Source organism: Equus asinus, chromosome 23, assembly GCF_041296235.1.
Source record: "Equus asinus isolate D_3611 breed Donkey chromosome 23, EquAss-T2T_v2, whole genome shotgun sequence".
Classification (NCBI taxonomy): Eukaryota; Metazoa; Chordata; class Mammalia; order Perissodactyla; family Equidae; genus Equus; species Equus asinus.
Window position 1 is genome coordinate 14,191,832 of NC_091812.1, and position 23,659 is coordinate 14,215,490.

At 43.3% G+C, this 23,659-nt stretch overlaps 1 protein-coding gene across 1 annotated transcript in view; it reads left to right on the forward strand.

Annotated features, from left to right (window-relative positions):
- Positions 1 to 1,544: 1,544 nt before the first annotated feature.
- The window catches only part of HSD17B3 (hydroxysteroid 17-beta dehydrogenase 3), a 45,571-nt gene continuing 23,456 nt past the window's right edge, over positions 1,545 to 23,659 (forward strand). Inside the window, exons 1-2 of the mRNA XM_070496088.1 lie at positions 1,545 to 1,698; positions 3,839 to 3,885. Of these exons, the coding sequence (XP_070352189.1) occupies positions 1,545 to 1,698; positions 3,839 to 3,885 (201 nt within the window). The remainder of the gene's footprint in view (positions 1,699 to 3,838; positions 3,886 to 23,659) is intronic.

Consider the following 23,659-nt stretch of genomic DNA (forward strand, 5'->3'; position numbering starts at 1 on the left):
AAAGTACAAATACAAGAATATAGGTAGCAGTGTTCTTCAGCATAAAGGAAAACGGAAAACAAATCCGATTGTCTGTCAACAGGAGATAGATTGGCTGTGGGATCTGAGAGAAAGAGAGGAGTCAAGGAGATCTCCAAGGTTTTTAACTTGAACAATTGGAAGATAAGATGTGAAATTTCCTGAGAGAGGGAAGTCTGCAAGAGGAGCAGGTTTGACATTTGGAGAAAATATGAGAAACCAGCTTTAGACATATTGAGCTTGAGCTGGAGGTCTCAGGTAGTGAGTGGATATGCAAGACGGGATGACCAGCCTGGGTTGCCATTGAAGTTATACATTGGAGGGGGGTCCTCAGCATACAAAGAGTCCCCAAAGTGAAGAGATTGGGTGATGTCACCACATGGGTGATGGTGGATTGGAAAGAGAAGAGGGCCCAGGACTGAGCACTGTGCTGCTCTTCTTGGATGAGCACCGTAGTCTCCTCACTCCCTCTGCTTCGGCCATCCCCAACACTAAAAGGTCTTCCCTCAGCATCAGAGTGACCTCTAATGCAGACTCTTGGGCTCCCTTGTCTAAGCTGCTTCGGTGGCTTCCTGTTGCTCGCAGACTAAAGTTGAAACTCCTCGCCAAGAGGATCTGGGTCCTCCCCGCACCTGCACCCGACCTCGTTCTTTCCTTTGCTTGTGCTGCGCAGAGCAGTCCCTCACTGTGTGGGGCTGTTTATTCCGCAGGCACGTGGCTCTTTCTCAGCTCAGGGCATTCGAACTAGCTCTTCCCTCAGCTGGGAGGGGGACCTCATCTGTGCAGGGCTGCCTCCTCTTTCCATTCAAATTTTGGCTCAGAGTGCCAGTCCTCACAGAGCTCCTTCCTGAGCACCCTCTCTCGAGTCTCCGCTCACTGGTCACTCTCACAAGTCGCTGCACAGCACTTCCCCACGGCACGGACGTTTATTTGGGCATTGTCTCTCCCTACCAGACTCTCAGCTCCCCGCTGCAGCGACCCTTGTTTGCTATTTGGGTTTCAGAATTTTGAGATCCCCTCTAACAAAATGGAAGCACCCTGCGCTTTTGAAAATCTGGGGGAGAGGATGCAGAAATTTACTTGTGACTATTACATATTCCCAGTGCCTGGAACAGCCGTGTCACCTGGTAGGCGGTCAATAAATATTTGTTGAGTAAAGAAATGAATAACTTACAGGATTTTGCATCCTTTTGAGTTTCCAAATTCAGGGAGAGAACCCTGGGCTGCCACTTTTTCTTTGTCCGGGCTTTATCTTTCTTCCTGTCCACCTTTGGCTTCTTCACCAACTCCCCTGCAGGCACAAAAGCCCAACAGTGCTGGAAAGATATTAGAAAGAACACTCTATTTCAAAGGCTGTGAATCAGACGGTTGTGTAAAGAAGTTACTTTAAATGCCTTAATGGAGTGAAAGGCACCCTGTGGCCGACTCCAGGAGGTGACTGGCTCGCCCCCGCACAGCCGCGTGCGAGGAGGCCTGCCGGTGGTGGCCCAGGCCAGGTCTGAGACAGCCTCTGCAGTGCTGCCATCATGGGGGAAGTTCTGGAACAGTTCTTCATTCTTGTAGGGCTGCTGGTGTGCCTAGTGTACCTCGTGAAGTGCGTGAGATTCTCCAAATGTATTTTCCTGCGCTTCTGGAAGGTTTTGCCGAGATCTTTCTTGAAGTCAATGGGACAGTGGGCAGGTAAAGAAAGCTTCTCATCTCTTGCTTTGTGTTGCTTCTGCTTATCATTATTTATGTCTCAAAAGGTATATCGCACCTTTTCCCTTTGAGCACAAGGACGTAATTCCTTGGGTGATTTTAACGTGGGGGGCTGGAAAGCATGAGTGAAATTAGAATGGAGTGAAAAACAAGATGTGGGGCCTGAGGAGAGGGACTCGGGCAGCATGGTGCTCAGTTCTTGCCTGTGTGCTTCTCCTCTCATCCTCACTAGTTGGGCTTTCTTCTTTGTGGTCTCTGATGACACAAATAATAAATGCTGCAGAAGTTTCTGCATCCTCTTCTTCAGATTTTCAAAAGCCTAGAGTGTTTCTGTTTTGCCAAAGGGTGTTTCAAAATTCTGAAATCTGAATAATTTTAATTCACTTTATTAAAAAAAATTGCTTCAAGCCCTTTCATGAAGTGAAGGTATTGCAAAATCAAGGCAAAAGATCTCCATGGAGATGCGTTTTCAAGATGGTTAGATATGGAAGCTGGGTCTGGTTTCTGTTCCAAGTATGGTGGGTTAATTGCTGCCTCCCAGTGGACTCTGTCTCCTGGAACCACCACTTGGAATTTCAGCCCCATGGCTGGGTTTAAGGTGAAGGGCATAAGGCTACGGTTTCAGCATCTCCTTGGCTCACATGCTAAAGTTACATTTCCAAGTTAGGCACCAAGAAATCCAACGACAGAAAACAGAAAAAAAAGAATTTAAACAGCTTTAGAAATACCACACCAGGTTAAATAGGGGAGATGGTGAACAACCTTACAGGGCTGCCAGATAAAATATGGGATACTCAGTTAAATTTGAATTTCAGATAAGCAAGGAATAATTTTTTAGTATGCGACATCCCAAATGTTATGCGGCATCCATCAGAGTAGGGCAAAACCCTTCTAAGGACACGCATTCCAAAAGAAGCTCACAGGGCGCCAGATACTAGAGTACTTGTTGACTCAAATGGAAAAACGTAATCTTCAGCTGTCTTCTGAGTCAATATTGAATAGGCTCAATGTCACCTGCAAGAGTAAAGTGTCTTGGGCGATGGCAGATCTCAGGGAGGTGATCTATTTCAAGTGCAGGGGACAAGAAGAAACTCCAGCTACTAGAGACCAGAATTTTCAACTCCCCAGAGCTCTGTAGTTGATTTCCTAATTATGTCACTGGTGCATCTGTTTAGACTTGTGGCTCCAAAGTCAGGTATAAAGAGGAACAAGCAATATGCACAGATTCACTGAGAATTACCCAAATAAACAGACAAAATCATTAAGAAGGATTAAAATGAGGGTGCTTTTGCCAGTGTGCTGCTTGAAGCTTGCACAGCTTGGCTTGCTCCCGCTCCGAAGTGAGCTAAATGCACACGTATCTCTTGTTCACACTTCTGGAAAGCGTCCCCTTCAATTGGTGCAAAGGTAAACGGGACACATGTATACGCTGAATTGCAGTGCGTTTTGAAATTGTGACATTTGTGTGAATAAGGCTTATCCTGGAGCTCAGTCATTAAATAAATATATATGTAAGATTGGCTATAAAAGGACTAGAAGGCCGGTCTGAGTGTTCCACATTCATCAATAGACCTATTGAGCACAAAGTCTTCAGGCCCCTGCATTTCTGTGTTTCTGTCTTTGTTGGGTTCCCTATCTTCCTTGGGCTTTGATTGCTGCTTTCTGTGGGGGTGCGGATGGGAAACCAGGAGAACTCGGCTTGGAGGAGGAACCAAGAAATGTCCTTGCAGTGACAGGTGGCTGTGTGGGTGGAGAGATACTAGTGTGCGCTGCTGGCTCCTCGTGAATTACGGCTTAGAAACGCCTAGCTCCTTGTGGGGTCTGAAGAAACGTTCTCTGGCTGAAGTTCTTTGCCTCATTTTGGAGCATGTTTTCCACGGCCTTACCGATGCCTCAAAAAAAAAAACAAAAAGAAAAGAAAAATAGCTTCATTCTGAACGTGTGGTGAGGGGAGTCAAGGCTGGAGACTTCACAGCTGAGCCGAGCAGGGCTGGAGAGCAGAAGGGCGCTGCTCTGGGACATGGAGAGTCCTACAGAGTAGGCCGGCGAGAAAACGTAGTCAGCGAGAAAGGGCACTTGAAAGATTAATTCTCTCCTTTGAAACCGTTTCTGCCTTTTGCAGTGATCACTGGAGCAGGAGCTGGGATTGGGAAGGCTTATTCATTCGAGGTAAGGCGTGCTCTTGGAGACCCCTCCCCTTGTACCGAACACATCAGAGTCACATGACACCCACCCAAACACTCGTTTTCTGATTATAAAAGCAAAAGGCATTCATTTAGGCAAAGAATATTTTCTATAAAAAAAGGAAATTTAGAAATAATAATGTCATCCTCAGGATACCTGTTTTTTTTTTTTTGGCGAGGAAGATCCGCCCTGAGCTACCATCTGTGCCCATTTTCCTTTGTTTTATGCGTGGGTTGCTGCCACGGCATGGCTGATGAATGGTGTAGGTCCACACTCGGGGATCTGAACCCATGAACAGGGGTCGCAGAAGTGGAGCACGCCGAACTTAACAACTACGCCAAGGGCCCGGCTCCTGGACACCTTTTTAAACAAACAAAACGAAACAATGACGTTCAGTTGGGGTATCTCCCCTTAGGAGTCGTTTTACGAATTGATGGGGCATCGTTATTTTCTAGTGTGATTGTACCACAGGCGTTTATACACTTAAACACAATTTTAAACAAGTTTATAAACTACTTTCCTTTTATTTATCTTTTACATTATAGTTGGGGCATATATTGATTTTTCAAAAATTATTTGTGTAGGCAGGGCATATTATCTATGACTTTATTTCAAGAAGACTAATGGGCATTACAAAATAGTGTAAAAAGAGAAGATCTGAAAGGGCTGAGAGTCACTGGAATATAACTAGTGTTTTGAACATTTCCTTCCGGGCTTCCTGTTGCTCTGCAGATAGATAGGTAGATAGATGGGAAGTTACACTCTTTAAAAAATGCATTTATAGCCTATGTAGTTTTGTATGCTATTATTATTAGCATCACTTATTTCCCATTTTCATTAATGAAATATTGTTTCTTGGAGTTTTTATATGTTTTATTTCTTCTTCATGCCTATCACACTGACCTCTAGAACCATGCAAAATGCAATAGGAGAAATAAAGAGAATCCTAGAAATTATGAGAGGATGGCTCTTAAAAAATCAATACCACCTTAAAAATATAGTGAAAAGCACTTCCATTATGAAAACTACATTCAACAGCAGTGTGGAGCCTGTGTGTGTTCCCGTCCCGAAGGCCTGCAGCATGACAGATGCCCAACCATCCTGTCAAGTGGACAGTGCAGTGCACATCGGAGGCACTTGACAGAAACTTTTGGGATGTTAACAAACCTAAACCGTGCCAGTCAAAAAGCTCCCCGTGCTGGTCAGTCAGGTCTGCCCCGACTGTCCATCCTCTGATGAAAATTTCTTTGGTGCTGACGTTCTGCTTCAACTCTGTGTTCCTGAGCTAAAGAGCTCTTCTTGGCTCTCATCCTCATCGGAGTCCAGCAGCTTTCTCACGGTCGGTAGTGCCCAGCGCTCACGAGACCCGTGGTCAGAGTTGAGGGGGCGGGGGGACCACTCAGCAACATTGTCCAAAGCCTTGTGTCTTCCATTCCCAAAAATCGGAGGGAAAGCTTTTTGAGCTATTTGCGTTAGAACGATACCACCTTTTATGTAATTATTTCCCCTTAGAGCAGGTTTCTGGAAAGGGCCCGATCCCTCATCCAAAAGATCCGTGGCCTTACCTCGCAGTTCTCTGGATTGCCGAGAAATTCAGGTTCTTTCTTTACGATTTTCCAGATTCTCGCCTCAGATTCACACTGGCCTGATGTACTTGAGCTCCCCTTGGGATCTTAAGACTCAGACACTTTTTACTTAGAGGAGACCCATGTGGAAACTCTCCTTAGCCGTTTGTTTCTTTACTGTTTTCAAAAGCAACGGCCTGGGGTTCAGGAGCTGTGGGTTCCAGTCCTCACCCTGACGCTCACTGTCTGGAGATTCTGGACCAGTTACACATCCTGTCTGGGCTTCTGGGTCTTTCCTGGCACAAAAGATGCCTCCCAAGAGCCTTCGGGCGCTCAGTTCTGCTTCTGTCCTCTACTAGTTCTTGCTTTGCTCTCCTCCTTGTAGAATCTTTCTCCTCATTTCCGTTTGCTCCTTTCTGAGGCAGTGTTGAACGGTTTTCGGGCTCCCTAGCCCTCCTTCTCGCAGGCTCTTCTCCCTTCCGGAGGCCCATTCCTGTCCCCTGCTGGCTGCTGCTCCACGGAGAGCCGTGCCGAGCTTGGGGTGCCGCGGGCCGGAACGGTTAAGAGCTCGAGGTGGAGAGTTGAGCAGACGTCCATGTGTTCAAACCCTGCCTCTGACGCTCGCTGCAGAATTCCCACATCCATAAACTGGAGGCGATGATAATCTGGCCTTTTGTAAAGGTTAATGGGATGAGGCAGGCAAAATGCTTTGCGGAGAGTAAGCTCCCCAAGAGGCCGCTGTTATTATTGGATGTTTAAACTGTGCTCGCTTTCTCACGTGTTGTGGTTCTTTTTCAGGAAGGAAAATGGATTGTACTTACCCATAGTTTTACTTCTTCCCTTGTTCTTTCTTCTTCCCTGATGTTCCAAGATTCTTTCTTTTGTTATTTTCTTTCTATTTGGAGAGCTTCCTTTAGCTGTTCTTTTAGGGTAGGTCTGCTGGTGAGAAATTCTCTTTGTTTTCCTTCATCAGAGAATGTCTCGCCTTCCCCTGCATTCCTGTAGGATGAACTGCTCTGCTGGATATAGGCTTGGCGGTTGAGGGTCCCTTTCTTCCAGTACTTGAACCACTGTGCCCTCCCTTCTGGCCTGCATGGTTTCTGATGATCTGACGTCATTCCAAGAGTCTTTCCGCAGAGGTGACGTGTTCGCTCTCACTGCTTTCAAGACTTTTTCCTTTGTCTTTAGTTTTCAGAAGTTTAGCTAGAAACATCGTGGTGTGGATTTCTTCGGGTCATGTTGTTCAAGTTTCACTCAGCCTCTTGCGTCTGTAGGTTTATGTCTTTTCCCAAATTTGGAAACGTTTCTTTATTTCTTCAAATACTTTTTCTGCCCAGCACTCTTCTCTCCTTCTGGGGTTCCAATGACACGCATGTTAGATCTTTCTTCGAGCCCAGCGGGTCTCTGAGATGGTGTTCATTTTTTCCCACGTACTTTCTTTCTGTTGGTTAGATTGAGTAATTTCTATTGTTTTATATTTAAGTTCACTGATTCTTTCCTTGGTCCACTCCATTCTGCTACTGAGCCCATCATCGAGTTTTTAATTTCATGTATTGTATTTTTCGGTTCTAAAATTTCCATTTGGTTCTCTATATTTTCTGTTTCTTTGCTGAAACTTTCTATTTTTCCATTTGTTTTATTTGTGTTTGTAATTGCCCATTGAAGCATTTTTATGATGGCTGCTTTAAAGTCCTGGCCAGATGATTCTAGTATCTGTGTCATCTCAGTGTTGGCCTCTGTTGATTGTGTTACTCTTACTCAAATTGAGTACTTCCTGGTTCTTGGTGTGATGAATGGTTTTTGATTGAATCTTAATATTTTTGGTTTTATGAGACTCCGGATCTTACTTAAATCTTGTTTTAGGTCTATTTTTTGTCGGTGGGGGAGGAGAGGGTGCTGACTTGTTCCTACCAGGTGAAGGAGAAGCCCAGGTTTTCTACTTGGCCTTCCCTGCGGGGTGTTGCCTACTTGCTACTGCTGGGGAGGAGTGGGACTTCTGGCTCCCCACTGGGCCACTCTGGATGGGAGGGGCAAGGGTGCCTCCTTACTGGTCCCCACAAGGCCTCCAATGGCACTTGGAAGAGGCGGCCTCCCTACTGCTGGGGTGGTGGTGAAAGTCCTGGCTCTCCTCTAGGCCTCTTCTCTTATTATCCCAGGGGAGGGAGAGGAGATGGCGGGGAGGGGGTGCCTTGGTACTGACAGGTGGAAGTGAAAGTTCAAGTCTCTGCTAAGGTGGGATGGTGGCAGGGATGAAAGTCCCAGCTCCCTGCTCGGCCTTCTCTGATGCCAGCCTGGCAGGGGTTAGGGCCCTTGTTACAGCAGCCTCGCCAGGGTGGAAACCTCAGCTCTCCAATCAGTCTTTGTGGGTGGGGGTGCTGTGGGATCAAAGATTTTTTTGAGTTGTTTGCCAGGAGTAAAGCAGTTATTGCCCAAAATTTTCTGCCTTGCTAGGCTGCCCCTTTTCTGGTCCTTTGGTTAGAGAGAGCAGACATTTGCTGGGGCATTCATTGTATGTCTGCACCTGTTGGTGTTTCTGAATTGCCAGCTTCTCCAGCAATAAGTCTGGGATATATGAGGCAGAAAGAAAACCCAGGAACCTCACCCTTGTGCTGTTCTTCAGGTCCTGAGGCCCTTAGCTGATCTTCCTCTTACTATCTTTTGGAGTCTTCTTATGCTTATTTTATGTATTATGGCCAGGTTGCACATTTTAATTGCAATTCATGGTAAGAATAGGGAAAAGTACTTTCTGGAAGCCTATTCTATATTTCATTTTAACCTAGTCTGTATTTATATTTAGAGTGGCAAGAGAGGCTTTGCCTCCTGTTAAAGGAATTTCAAGCATCGCTGGAAGAAGGTGGGAAAAACTTGTGGGGAGGGATAGGCCGGGGGAGGAAGGACGAGAGTGGGCCTGCGCCTCTGCACCTCCGAAGCTGCTGCTCCACCCTGTCTTTCTCACTATTTCCACTCCCTTGGCACCTGAACGCAAGCCCTTTCTTTTCTTTGCTGCCACACAGAGGAAGCCCTGTTTGCCTTGCGTTCCCACCACCTGTTATAGATTAGCAGCAACAAGCACCTTCCTTGACCCAGGCTCTGACATCCAGTAGCAGGGAAACGCGGCCCATTCATCACAGCTGCAGCCATTCTTCTTGAGGACGGTGCCCCGCAGTGAATTCTAGGAAAGGGAGTGCTTCTGTGGCTTAACCCCCTGAAAAGGGGGGCAGCAAAGCCCCTGTATGGAGCCTGTCAGCCTGGACATTCTGGAAATAAGATTGAGCCCTGCTCAAGTGGACAAAGGGAACAATGCCAGCCCAGACAACCAAGTGTTCTTTCTCCGCGCCCCCTTCCTGGCCCAGACCAATTCACATGGAATCTTTAAATTGTCTGTGGCTCTTGAGAGTAGTGGCACAATTCAGGAGAGGCTGGAAGCCCACCAGGCAGAGAGCATCCTTTGTGCTGAAAATGCAAATTGTTTTCCATTTAATAGACAATCTCTCCTTTAGGAGGCTGATGGAGTGAATTGTGAGACAAAGGTGCTTAATTTTTCAGCCCGCCTTTTGATGATTCCAAGACTCAAAATGAGGGATGAAGGTGGGGGTGGGGAATTTTCCATGGAGAGAAAGAGAGAGGAGACTTCAGGATATCATTGGCAGGATCAGCCTTGAAATGGGACAGTCCTTGGACTTTTATTTTTTATCTTTCTATTTATTTTTAAATAGACTTTATTTTTCAGAACAGTTTTAGGTTGACCACAAAATTGAGCAGAAGGTACAGGGATTTCCCATACGCCTCCTGGCCCCCCATTCACAGCCTCCCCTACTTGTCCTCCTGCCCCGGGGCAGTGCACCTGTCACAGTCAAGGAGCCTACACTGACGTGTTGTCACTGACCAGCGGCCATAGTTCACTTGAGTGGCCACTCTCCCTGCTTTCATTTTTCTGCGGTGGTTCTTTTTCGGAGGAAAGCGTGAGGCGGGCACAGCTGGAGATACGTTTCTCCTGGGAAACCTGCTTCCCCCTTCCCCTCCTTTGCCCAGGCTGGCCCGAACCCAGCTTTACCCGGGGCCAGTCAAATTCAGCATGAACGTCCTGAGAGATTTTCCTGTGGCTTATTGTCCTTTAAACCAGAACTGTATTCCAACCAAACTGTCTGTAAATAACCTTGAGTGTCATGTTTAAATACACTAGGAAATCGACTATTTACAACAGATGCAGAGTGTCACCTTCACGATCTCTTTTTATATGTCTGGATATTGATTGATCATCTTTTCATAAAGTGAAACCTCACTGTAAAGATTCCAGGCCAGGGGTGGGACTTGTTATCATATTTTATGGCTAAAGATCAACTATTAGAGTGAATAATTTGCTTTAAGATATATCATCGTACATAATTTGATATGCATGTCAGTTTTTTATGTTAAACAGCTTCTTGAAATATAATTCACATACCATAAAATTCACCTGTTTTAACTGTACAATTCAATGATTTTTGGTAAATTAACCAAGTTTTTCAGCACTGTAGGGGAGGAAGACCTAATCCTCTACCCGCTAGGTCCCTCTGGCTGGTCTAAGATTTAAATTGACATGAGTCAGAATAACAGGAGAAAATCAAACAAATTTAGTAACACATATACATGGGAGAAACCCGGCAAAGCTGAATAACTCACCAAAATGGCCCTGAAAACCCACTCTCTGCCCTTCTCCGCCCTACTCAGTGCCCCAGGAGGCTGCCCTGCCCCAAGGGGCTCGCTTGACCTCTGGTCTCGGCTTGGTTTGGCCAGTGAGGACACTAGCAACAGATAAGAAGGAAAGAGGAGAGTGAAGTGGGGTTACTTTCCTGGTGTCTCCCTGTGGATCATGTTGGGCTGGCTGTGTCCCTCTGCTGAAGGTGGCCACTTTCGGGTGACTCTCCACACAGCTGCTCCCTCCAGTTCTGGTAACTGTGTTCGCAGCCCATTCAGCCCGGTGACAACAGCCCTGCTCTCTCTAGCCCCAGGGGATCGTGGTTTCTCTACATTCTACCCACACTTGGTAAATCTTCCTTTTATGAAACTCTCTTCAAGGTACCCAATTTGAGTGTGCTATTTGATTTTGCCAGGATGCTGGCTAGATCCAGGTTTTCATTAATTTTGAAAGATACTAAATGGGGGTTCATCAACGTCTATGGTTCAGCTAACTTGACTTTCGTTAGAGCGTTTGCCCCTTAGTCTAAGGGATGTTATGAATCCTTTCGCTGAGGAAGTGCAGCTCGAGACGTGTGAACTGGCTGGAAATCCTGCCAGGCTCTCCTGCTCTTGCGTGAGCACAGCTGTGACGGTACCCATGAGAGCATCATGTAGTGTTCTTGGCCTGGCACTGATTTGGTCCCGTGTCCAGCCACTTAGTGGAGGGTTCTGTCACCTGACCCAGCTAGAAGGTTGACTGCATCCTGCCCCCAGGGCACTGTCATATCTACCTGGGATGAACCTTCGTGCAAGGCCCTCACAGAGTGCCTAAGGACGGAGAGCTGGGACTCCACTGAGCCGCAGGAATGGGTTCATGACTGTCTTGGTGCTGGCTCACCAACAAATGTTTCTGTGTGGTGGGATTTGGTCTGAGGCTTGCTTGCATTTACAAAATCCATCCGCTGGCTGGGTTGTGGGGGAGGAGATCTGTAGCCCAAATCTACCTCTAATTGCTGGAGGCTATAAGAAAAACCCAATAATTATGAACAACCAAATAGTCTTAGGTGAGATAAAGACATCAAATTGACTGCCTCCTGGGGCTCAGGGCATTCAGGGCTCCCAGTCAGCTCTGCCCAGTCATTGGCAGGCCTCCCTAAGGGAGCGTGTGCAACTGCTCTGGCCCCTATAAAAAGCAGCCCAACAAGGCCCCAGCAGGGCCAGCCCCTCTGGCCTCCCAGCTCACCCTGGCCGCAGCTAAGCCCCGTGCAGTACCCACTCACTCCACACACGGCCCCTGATCCCTTTTAAAAAGTACTATCATCTAATTTTTATGTATTTGTTTTGTTCTCCTTTAACTTTTTAAAAATTAAACTTCTTATTTTGAGATAATTGTAGATTCATATGTGGTTGTAAGAAATAATACAGAGATCCCACGTACGCTTTACCCAGTTCCTCCCAACGGTGACATCTTGCAGAGCTATCTTACAATATCACAGAGTGTCGGTCAAGAGAGAGAACAGCTCCGTCAACACAAGGATAGCCTGGGTTGCCCCCCTCCCTCCTTAGCCCCGGCAAACACTGACCTGGTTCCCATTTCTATAATTTGGTCATTTCAAGAATGGAGTCATCGCTATGTAACCTTTCTGGATTGGCTTTTTCACTCAGAATAATTCTCTAGAGATTCATCCAGGTTATTGTATCGATAGTTTGTTCTTTTTCAGTGCTGAGTGGAATTTCAAGTTACAACGTTCCACAGTTTGTCTAACCACTCATTTATTGAAAGACATCTAGGTAGTTTCCAGCTTTTGGCGATACAAAGCTGCTATAAACATTTGTGTATAAGTATTTGCATGAACATAAGTCTCTGTTTTTCTCGGATAAATGCTCAAGAGCACACTTGCTGGATGGTATGATAATTGCGTGTTTAGTCTTTTAAGAAACTCTTTTCCAGAGTGACTGTACCATTCCTACCAGCAATGTATGAGTGTTCCATTTTCTCCACATCCTCGCCAGCATTTGGTGTTTTCATTATTTTTTTTTTTTACTTCCCTCTTCCTAACCCCTGTCACTATTTTTTATTTTAGTCATTCTGATAACTATGTAGTGATATCTCATTGTGGCTTTAATTTGCATCTCTCTCTCTTTTTTTTTTTCTCGAGGAAGATTAGCCCTGAGCTAACATCTGCCAATCCTCCTCTTTGTTTTTCTGAGAAAGACTGGCCCTGAGCTAACATCCGTGCCCATCTTCCTCTACTTTATATGTGGGACGCCTACCACAGCATGGCACATTTCTCTTATGGCTGATCATGTTTATATATGTATATTTAATTCAAAGAGGTATAAAAAAGAAAGCAGCAAAAAGGCCATCATCTCTTTGCCCAAATAGTTCCTGTTAAAGATAAAAGTAATTCAGGCATAAAATTATAAAATTCAAGCAGTACAGAAAGACACAAAAGGAGAAACAAAGGCCTCTCTCTGCCCCTGCCCTTACCTTATCCCTCTCTGTAAAGGTCACCCATCTTAAAAATGTCTTGAGATTCCTTCCAGAAAAGGTAAAGAAAAACCATGGCTGTGTCCATACTTCTGTGTGTATGTGGCTCTCGATAGTGTGGTGAAGCTTGGCTGTAGTGACAGACAGACCCAACGACAGTCCAGAGACTTTCCTGATTGGTAGATGGCTCTGCCCAGGTTCCTTCCGTCGTTTCTCATCTGTCCTGGGGGGCTCTGCTTTCCTTTACAAGGTTGGAGCTGGGCCGTGAGCATGTCTGTGTCCTGACCTTCCTTTGGGCAGAACTCACTCCTGTGGCCAAACCTGGTGCCAGGAAGGCTGGGAGTGTCATCTAGTCATGTGCCCGAGAAGAAGAGGGGACAGATGTGAGTGGCCCACTAGCAAGCTCCATCAGAACTTACACCTGTGTGTTTAGTTCTTGCCCACTTAAGCACAAATGGGATCCTACTTCACACAACCGTAAGCCTTGTTCTAACTTTGCTTTGTTTGTCTAGTAATATAGCCTGCAGGGCTCGTCACAGCAAAGGCACAGAGATGGCCCAGGGATGTGTCCTGTCTCTTTTATTGGCTTTTAGGGATGGGCACTGAGGTTGATTTTCGTGTTTGTTTTTACAAATAACGTTTCAAAGCACACCCTTGAACGTATACGTATACACATCCAAGTACACATCCCTGTCAGTAGGACTGCAGGGGGAGTGAGTATGCGCATATAAACACTGGATACCATTGCCAAATAGGTCTCTGTATGACTGAACCAATTTTAACCTACCCCATATTATGATAAACTTTAATATTTATGTAAAGTATATGTTTAATATAATATATATTCGAATATTATAAATTTTACTTTTTGTCACTCTGAATGAATGTAAACGTGTTCTTGGCTCTTAATGCCCAGAGAATGCTAGAAGCGAAATACATGACTAAGATTGCCTGCTTTCCTTCCCGCACATCTGGGCAGTTCTAGTGCCACCCCCCAACATCTGGGAAGGCATGGATGCAGGTGCTGCTCTGGGCGCCAGTGTGGCAGACAAGGGCAGTCAGACTTCTTCCCAAAGCAGTGCTCCTGGCAGCTACAGGTCATGGCACAGAGGTGGCCCTTGGAGTACAATCACTCGGCTAGCTCTGTGTCAGACCAACCTAAGAAAAGCAACTGCCTTGCCCTATTCTTGAATATCCTCACACACTTCCTTGGCAATATATGATGGATATTATGCATTTCAGCAAGGAAATTCTTCTTCATACCATCTAAATTACCCTAGTCTAAATTACCCCAGCTGTGCTCTCGGCTTATTCTCTTTCATCTTGCTTTAAATGAAACAGCAGCTTGTAATTATTTTTATGTTCCTGTGGATTCATTGCTTTGTTTCTGTGTGGCTTGACTTCAACCCTATAATTTCTGATCTAGGCTTTGAATATCCTGGGTTCATTGTGGTATGTGATGGCTGTGTGTGCATGGGGGCAGGGGAGGGCGGAGAGAGACAGAGAAGAGGGAGGGAGAGAGGGAAGAAATGTCTCAAACAAGAAGATCTATAATGCGTAAGTCTGGTTATAAACAATAAGAGTAAAATGAATACTGTGTCCCTTATCACCCAATGAGAGCTAGACCACTACCAGTGTCTTGAGGCTCGCCGGATAGGCACACATGCCAAGCATAATGTTTCTCCCCCTCACTCCAGAAGATGCAAGCACTCTCATCAACATCGAGTTAATAATTTCCTTACTTAAAACCAAGTTCTAGTACGTGTGCATGTATCCCTGAACAATACATTGATGGCATTGCTTGTTTTGAACTTAATGTCAATTGGATCGTATGTCTTCTGTAATCTACTTCTTATGGATCCATATTATGCTTTTGAAGTTCGTCCATGCTGCTCTGTCTAAAACATGGCTCACCCATTTACAGTGTTGGGTAATATTTCGTTGTGGAAGTATATCGCAGTTTACTTATCCTTTCCTCTGCTGGAAAGGACTTATGCTTTCCAACATTTTGGTAGCTTTCACTTTTGCAGATATGAACGCGTTGTCCATTCTTCTAGGGAGCTTGGACAAGAGCAGAGGACACGCCCTGGAGCAGAACTGCTGGTCATGGCACTTGCGTAGTCATATTTTAGGTAGTGCCAGCTGGTTTCCAAACTTTTGGTGTCACGTTTATACCTGCCTTACAAACTGAATAAAGGACTTTTACCTCTTTTTATTCTTTGAGAAAGATCATGCAATTTTGGAATGATTGCTTTTTTTGAATGTTTGATAGAATTTATCCATAAAGCCACCTGTGGCTAGAGTTTTCTTTGTGGGACAATTTAAACTACTCATTTATATCATTATCATCATCACGTTATTATTGTTACCATGTTTTAGTGGTTACAGAATTAATTGGGTTTTTAATTTTATCTTGGATCAGTTTTGGCAATTTATATTTTTCTAGAAATATATCCATTTCACCTAAACTTTCAAATTTATTGGCAGAAAGTTTTGTAACATTTTCTTACTAGGTTTTAAAAACTTAAGCAGGAATTGAGTTTATTCCAAGGCTATCATCTAGTTCACAAAACCACTGGGAAGACCCAACAGCCCTGTTCAGAAAATGAGCAGAAATATCGAGAGGCTAGGCAGTGGGGACACAGCCAGGTCGCCCACTGAGCCATCTTGGCCAAGGTGTTTACACCTACCCTCTCCACTTTCTCTCGTCTTTCTGGAACTGTTGTTACTCAGGTGTTGGGTAATATTTCTGGAACTCCTATTATTCGGATCCTGAAATCATCCTCTGTTTGTCTCTTTTTTTCTCATAATTTCTTATTTTATTGTCTCTTTTCTTTCTTTTCTGCAAAAGGATTTCATCATTTTTATCATCCAACTTTCTAGTGAACTTTTCGTTTTTTCTTTTCAAATTTCAAATTCCTAAAAACATTAAAAACAAAAACTTATTTAAGAAATTAAGAACTGTTTATATTTCTGAGAGCTCTTTTGTGCTCTGTCTGTGCCTTTTCAGAGCTATCTGTTCTTTTCACAGATACGGCAGCTTCTCGTAGCCCTCGGAGGATATTTTCTTTATCTTCTTTTGAAAAAATGTCTTCTCCTTCCAAGTTACTTTTTCCCTGTTTGGCTGCCTGTCTTTCATGTCACTGCTTTCCACGGGCATTCCTGGCTCATCTGTCCAGGTTTCAGAGCTGGATGAGGGGCATGCACACTCTGCCTGGACTGGCGGAGTGCTGGGCGAGATTTGGGCGGGCGCTGTCAGAGGCACCTCTCCCTTCACCTTGTGGAACGGCCACCTATGGCTCTGAGGGCTTCTCCAACGGCTCTTACCTCGTCCTGCTTCCTTAGCTTCTCCCTGCAGCCAGGTCTGGGGCTGGTAGTGCCTGAGATTTTGAGGATTTTAGTGGGATAAATTTTGTCAGTTCTTAGCTTACCCCACTGCTGGTAGAGGACATGGGATCCTGCCCATCTACTTTGTAGAAACCAAACTTTTGGGGCTGCTCTTGTCTCTTGTTGTCACCCTCTCTGTGGATTTATGCTTTCCTAGGAAAAAAATCACCTTCCTATGGCTTTAATGGGATTTCAGGAGGCAGCAAAATTAACTATGTGTTCACTCTCCTCCCTTAATCCTTTTTCTATATTTTAAATCTCAGCTGCATCTCTAATTACGCCCACCTTTTCATTCCTAATATTGCTTATCATTTATTTGTGCCTTCTCTCTTTTTCTTGATTAATTTTGCTGGAGATTTGTTGGTTTTATCAGTTTTTTCAAAGAGTCAACTTTTAAAAGAAGGTAATCTGCAATTGTTCAGTGTTTACACACAGCCATTAGGTCAAGTACCTTATTACGCGGTTTAAATAGTCTGTCTTTTTACCAATGTTGGTGTGCTTCATCCAACAATTACTGAAAAGGTAAATGAAAATCTCCCGCTCTGATGGTATATTTTTCAACTCTCCTTGTAAAGCTGCTTTATTAGGTAATCCAGAATTAGAATTGCTGTCTCTTCCTGATGAATGGACCCTTTCACTAGTCTTTAACTCTAGTACTTAGTGGCTTTAATGCCTGTATTGACTGATGTTAATTAAGCTGCACCTTTTTTCTTTCGGTTGGTATTCACCTTATATATATAATATTTTTTTCTCCTTTTAGTTTCAACCTTTCTGTGGCCTTATGTTTTAAGTATGTCTCTTGAAAATACCGTAAACCCTGATTTTAAAACTCCTCTCTGATATTCTTTGTCTTTAGTAGAGGTGGTAGTATATTCATTTTTGAAATCTAGGAGACATCAGGGTTATAGTGTAACTGTTGTATTCTTTTAGCCAAATAATTTTCTCTAGTATTGTAAAAGCACGATTCTCCAGCAAACGTCCATGTCCGCACCTGTTGCAGTTTCATTCACCTTAATGAGGAAGGCCGCAGCCGGCAGAAGAAAGAGCTGATGGAGGAGCATGCGAGGAACAGGGACTTGTATAGTCAGCCGGGAAAGGAATGTGAAATAATATTGCCGAGTTAGATAGCCGACGGGCTCACTTTCTACAGGGTAATAACCGTGCCGTCTCTGGGTTAGCTTCTCTCCAGACTGTAAAGTCCCAACACCTCCTGTTTCTCCCCTCGCTGGCTGTGAGCTGACTGCACCTTCATTGGCTGAGATCGTTGAACAAAGATTCTGCGACAGCAGTTACCTGCCCCAAAGTGTCAGATGAGGTCAAGTAGGCTTATTAGAAAACACTCTGGGTTATATTAATAAAAAAAAATATCAAGCAATCATCATTTTGCCTGTAAGTTTGGGATGAGGTTCTCTTTAACAATTTAACTTTAAAATATAAAATTCTTTGTCAGAATGTGTGCAACTATGGCTTCTTCATTGATAAGGTTAGGGGTAACCTTAGCTAAAAAATAAACTAGAATGGCTAAAAGCAGCTGTAAAATAAGCATTTATAGGTAAGAAAATTAAGTTGTAGCACGGGCATTGTAAAACTTACAATTGGTATAATTAACTTAAAAAATAGCAAATGGTGGGGAGATGACGCATACCGTACGCTCACTACAACCGAAACGCAGGTCTACCTAGGGAGGCCACTCTGAGTTTGTCATTTCCTCCCTTGCCCATTCCTTACCCCACTCTCTTTCTCTTCCTCTTCCTTCTCCTTCTGATTTTTTTTTTTTTTAAAGATTTTATTTTTTCCTTTTTCTCCCCAAAGCCCCCCGGTACATAGTTGTGTACTCTTCGTTGTGGGTCCTTCCAGTTGTGGCATGTGGGACGCTGCCTCAGCGTGGCTCGATGAGCAGTGCCATGTCCGCGCCCAGGATTCGAACCAACGAAACACTGGGCCGCCTGCAGCGGAGCGCGCGAACCTAACCACTCGGCCACGGGGCCAGCCCCCTCCTTCTGATTTTTTAATCAAAGACATGGAGGGTTGGGTCATTATCATTGAGTCATAGGAGGTCCCTCTCTCATTGTATTTTCTTTCATTCCCATCCCCCATCCACCCATACACAACCTTTCTTGCATGTTTGATGTGTATCCTTTTCTCTGCATGTATTCTTGTAAAATGTCCATAGTTTTGTGACAGTTTTTTATTTATGTAAATGTTTTACTAATCCAGGTAAAGAACTGGTCTTTCTGTATTTAGCCTGAGGAAAAAAAATGGCTATTCTTTAACTTATTTCTTAAAATAAGACACAAATTTATCTTGGCTAGGCTATAATCAAATTCAGTGCTCAATTACCCAACATGAGGCCAAGCAATGGGGGCCTTGTATTGAGAGGGTGGAGCCACTAGATGGAAATAGTAGGGCGGGACTAAGGGGAGGCATACATGGTGACTATGAACCTGAGAGTGAGACCCTCCTTGAATTTTGCACCCTAACTTCTTCACTTGCCTCATCCTACTTCTAGCCCTGGGGAAAAAGCCTGGATCCCTGAGTCACTCCATGGAGAGAGCTGGCCTGGACTGTTGGGTCACCTGCAGAAGACGTTGTGTGAGGAAGAACAAACCTTTCTTGTATTAAGCCATTGAGATTTGGGGCCAATTTGTTACCAGCACAAACTATCCTACCCTGCTTCCTGCAAAGGGAGAAAAATAACAAGGAAAACACAATGAACAGAAAAACTAAAATAAGATAGCAAGAGTTGGTGTAACACATCTGCAATCTCAATAAATGTGACTTGGTTAAATTTACTGATAAATAACAGATACTCAGATGGGGTTGAAAAAAGTATCCAATATTGAATACAGGAAGATTGAAAACAAAGAAATGGAAAAACATATACTAGCAAAATGCAAAAGAAAGGAAAGGAGTAGGAGCAATATTAGTGTTAGACAAAATATAATACAAGACAATAAAACAAATATTCATATTGATAAAATTCAGATTATTAATATTGAGTCTATTCTATTTCTGGCAATATAATTTCAAAATACTGAAAGTGTTACCCAGCAACACACTTATTCTGACACCATGACACCAACCAATAAGTCCAGAGGCAAGTTGGTGGAATAGAAAGGGTTTATTCATTTTTGCAAGCAAAGATGGAAGATGGCAGACTAGGGTCCTCAAAGCCCACCTTCCCCGAAGAAAAGTCACAGAGCAGCTACACAGGGGAGAGGACATGCAGTCTTGCACCACGTTATCCTAGGAACACAATTTCTTCAGACACCTGTCTCCGAGTGGGTGATAGTTCCCAATAATGTCTCAATTTTCTTCCTCCTTGATCAATGTTCCTGTTTCCAAAAGACTGAACCTGTGTCAGCGACCCTTAACTCTTGATTTTATCTAAGGTGGGAGACAAAAGACAAAGGTTAATAATTCTTTTAGTCAGGTAAAGGTTTTTGCCTATGTGGGTGATGCCCACAAAAGTAGAAACCGTTGGAAATAGAAGTGTTTGTTGAATTTACAGCCATTGTGGGAGATTCGTGTGTCTCTTTCAGAAATAGAAATCTACAGTGTGACGCGTTTTCAATAAGCAGTCCTTGAAGAGCTCCAGGACACACTTACAAGTGTGCTATTTCTCTTCACCTCTTTGACCCCCTCCATGGTGGTGGTTCTTTCTCTGCCTCTGGTCCTGTTACTTCACTCTTAGGTAAAACAAAGTCTCTGGTCACTTCCAGATGCCGACATGGTTTCAATTCTGTAGTGACCAGTGTCCAATCACCTGCAGTAATCAAATGCTGAGCGTGAAATAAAGTTACATCTTGTCCCTTCCCCACCGCTGGGACCTGCTTTGAGGTGATGATCTGGGAGGGACACACCCTGGTGCTGTGGTCCGTTTTCTCTCTTCCCTGGCTTAGCATTTATCCTTTTCCAGCTTGGTAACTGAGGCGTGTGAGCCTGTCAGGGTCTGAGAGCAGGAGGGTTGGTGGGCAGAGAGAAGAAGGAAGGGGAATCCTAGGTGCCTTATATGCCTGGTACTCTCCTAGGTGGGCATCTTGCTCTTAGGGACTGGCAACTATTTGACCCTGACACTGCCTATGGGGCCCTTTTCTGGGTTCTGCACCGCAGTGAGTGCCTCGCATCCTGGCCCTGGCGAAGGCACCCTCATCCTGCACACTGCCTGTGCACTCTTCTCCAGCTTTGCTTCTGTGAGGTCTCTTTGCCTTGAGGTAATTTTTGTGAATAGAATTTAATCCCACACCAGTTCCCTCCCATGTCTTGTCCAGAGGAAATGCTCAAACAAGTCTGGATGGTGGCCTAGCCCATGGCAGCAGATAACTCCAATGTCAGAGCACCAGGAAGCCATGATCTCTTGCTCATAGATTTTGGGGGGCCTTGGTCAAAGATAGGTCCACAGTTGGAGCATAGTGAGTAAGAAATAAACTTTTGTTATGTTAAACTGCTGAGATTTCAGGGTTAATGTGTTACCATAGCTTTGCCTTTAACTAATTAAGGGAAAAAAAGAGGGGGAATAAAGAACAGAAAGCAAAATGTATGTAAAACATGAAATTGGATGGGCTGGTCCCCTCTCTGTCGACTTGAGGTGAGAGGCAGGTAGTGCCCCTCCCTCACGCTGCCCTTGGAGGGAAGCCTCTGCTGGGCAGCAGGAGGAAGCAAAGAAACCCTCTCACAAGCCCTCTTAATTGCCACTCTGTCTTGTTGCACTTTTTATACGAGCAAGAGGTCCACCAGGGAAGGGCTCCAGGAGCAATGATCAGTTCTTAGACGTTATTTTGAACATTTTTTTCTTGGTTTTCTCTCTGAAATCACTTTGTGATCTGATATCTTTTGGGTCTTAGCACTTCTGTTGAAACTTCTCATTTACAATCTTCTTACGTATATAAAAATAATTACGGCTATAAGGGATTTGAATATCCTCTCACATTGGTTTAACCAATATTTGGTAAACCTTAAGTTTAGTTTAATAGACAACAGTATATAAAACTGGGTAACCAACATAGATCAAATACACATTCCTTAAGGATACATGTGGAACATTCGTAAAAGTTGTCTGCTTATTAGTCTGTGAAGAAAATTGTGATAAATTACAATAGCAAAAAACATATCATTCACTGCCGACTATGCAATAGAATTAAAAATAATCTTAGAAAATGATATCTACTCCCTCATCTATATTGAAAAATTATTCTTCAATGTAGCTCTAAGATTAAAGAAAAAAGAAAAATGGACACTCCTGTGAATTAAAGTCAAAGTGCTATGCAGATGAAAATTTTTGGCTTTAAATACATCTATTAGAAAGTAAGGAAGACTGCAAATAGTCTGAGCTTTCAAGAAATTCTTGAAAAGGAACAACAAAATAAATCCAAAAGAGAGAGAAGAAGTAAATTAATAAAGAGAACAAAAACTGATGACATAGGAAACACAAGAATAAACTGATCAGTTTAAATTGAACTGATCAACAAAAAGTGATTCTTTAAAAAGACCAAAAAAGGAAACAAATCTTTGAAAAGCTTAAAAAAGAAAAAAAAAAAGAAAGAGAAGGAACAACATTAGGAAACTGGCTACAGACAAGAAGATTTTAAAAAAAGAACAGTCAGAAAGAAAAAGAAAGGAAGAATCTACTATTTCAATCTCTGAATCAACAAACTGAAAATCTAGATGAAAGAAATGACATTCTGTGGAAATAGGAATTCTCAAAATTGGCTCAAGAAGAGGTGGAAAACATCAGGAGATCAATACGGAAGAAATGGAAAAGGCGGTTATGAATGAAGGGCTACATGTAAATAAAACACCGGGACATTTTTACAAGTAGACATTACTAAGTCTTCAAGGAATAGGGGAAAAAGTGTCTAGATGACTAGGCATCTTGAGTCACCTGGGCCTGAGGCGGTGCTGGGGATGTGGGATTTTCAGTTTTAAAACTGGGAAAATCCTAGGACAAGTTGGTCATCCTACATGTTTCATGAATTGTGTAGACAGATTAACATGACTCTGATATCAAAATGGGACAAAGATAGCACAAGAGTACTATGACCCAAATTACGTATTAGCAAACTGAATCCAGGCATTTAAAAAAGAAGTAATTTGGAAAAAAGGAATAGATGAAAATGTTCTTAAATTGATAAAATATATTGCCCACAAATAATAGGAAACATCATGCTTCGTATTGAGAAACATTCAAAGTGTTCTCAGCACAGTGGAGGAGCAGACATTATGTTTGCTTAACACTGTGCGGGAGGTGTTGGCCAAGATAATGAGGCTGAAAGTATGCAAATACTGGAGAGGAAGGGACAGAACTGTACTTTGTAGAGAATATTATTGTCCATCACGAAAAGCCAAACATTGATGAACAAACTATTAGAATGCACGAAATAATTCAGCGAGGCGGCTGGGTGGAGTTCCTAATCGCAAATAATAGCAAATTAGAATATATAGAAAAAAAATCTAGAAATAAAATGAAATAGATAGAAAATATATAAATAAAATTAAAAAATATAGAACAAATAATGCTAGTGAGTGCTTCCTACGTGACAGTTCCTGTGCCATGCACTCTTTAATATATTAGGTCTGTTGGGATCCTCCCTTGCCAATGAGGAAACCAAAGGACCAAGTAGCGTACCTTGCACAAATGGTAGAAACAGGACTGGAATCTAAGTATAATTCTAGGGTGTCTTCTTTACATGATAATTTACTTCACGATGGCAACAAATTAAGATATTGGTGGCAGGAACAGTTAACTGTCCCGCCACATCCCCACTCTGTTTTCCATGGTATGGAGTTGTAGCTGGTAAGGGGCCAGCTGCCCACACAATTTCCCAGACTCCCTTACATCCAGATGGGGTCATGGGACTAATTTTGCCAATGAAACCAAGCAGAAATGATGTGTGTCACTTTGGTCCAGGTGACCGAGGGATCGCATGTATCTTCTCTACCCTCTTTTAATCCTTGCACTGGCTGGATTACACCCAAGGGCAATCTTAGAGACCTAGTGTTGAAGATGGCAAAGCCTTTCTCAGCCATGGGCCCTAAATGACTATGCAGAATAGAGTCTATTATGCAAGACAAAAAACCAGCTTCACTGTGTTAAGCCACTGAAATATTGGAGTTCTTTGTTGCAGCAGCTAATGTTATCCTAACTAACGCAAATTAACAAGAAATGTCCAAGATTTATATGAAGAAACTTCTAAAAGTTTTTAGAAGAACACATGGGATCTGAATAGATGGATACTGTATTTATGGATGAGACAATGATTACCAAAAAGACGTAACTTTTCCCCTAAATATCTCTAATTTCAATATAATACTTGACTAGACAGTTTTATTATTTATTTGGAAAATTAAACTAAGAAGATAAAACAGAAACATTTTGAAGGACAATAATAAATGGTAGGAACTTCTTCTACCAGACATCAGATATCCAAGCCTGTTAGAAGATTATGATTAAACCAGAAGTGGTAATGGCACAGAAATTGACAAATAGGTCAATGAAACAGAACAGACAGATCAGAAAGAGACCTGTGTACATATGAGAACTTGGCATATGACTAAGTTAGCATTTTAAATCAGGAAAGAATGAACAAATAGAAAAATGTCAAGACAATTACCTACCCATTTTGAAAAAAAATCACACTAGATAATTTCAAGCTTATAC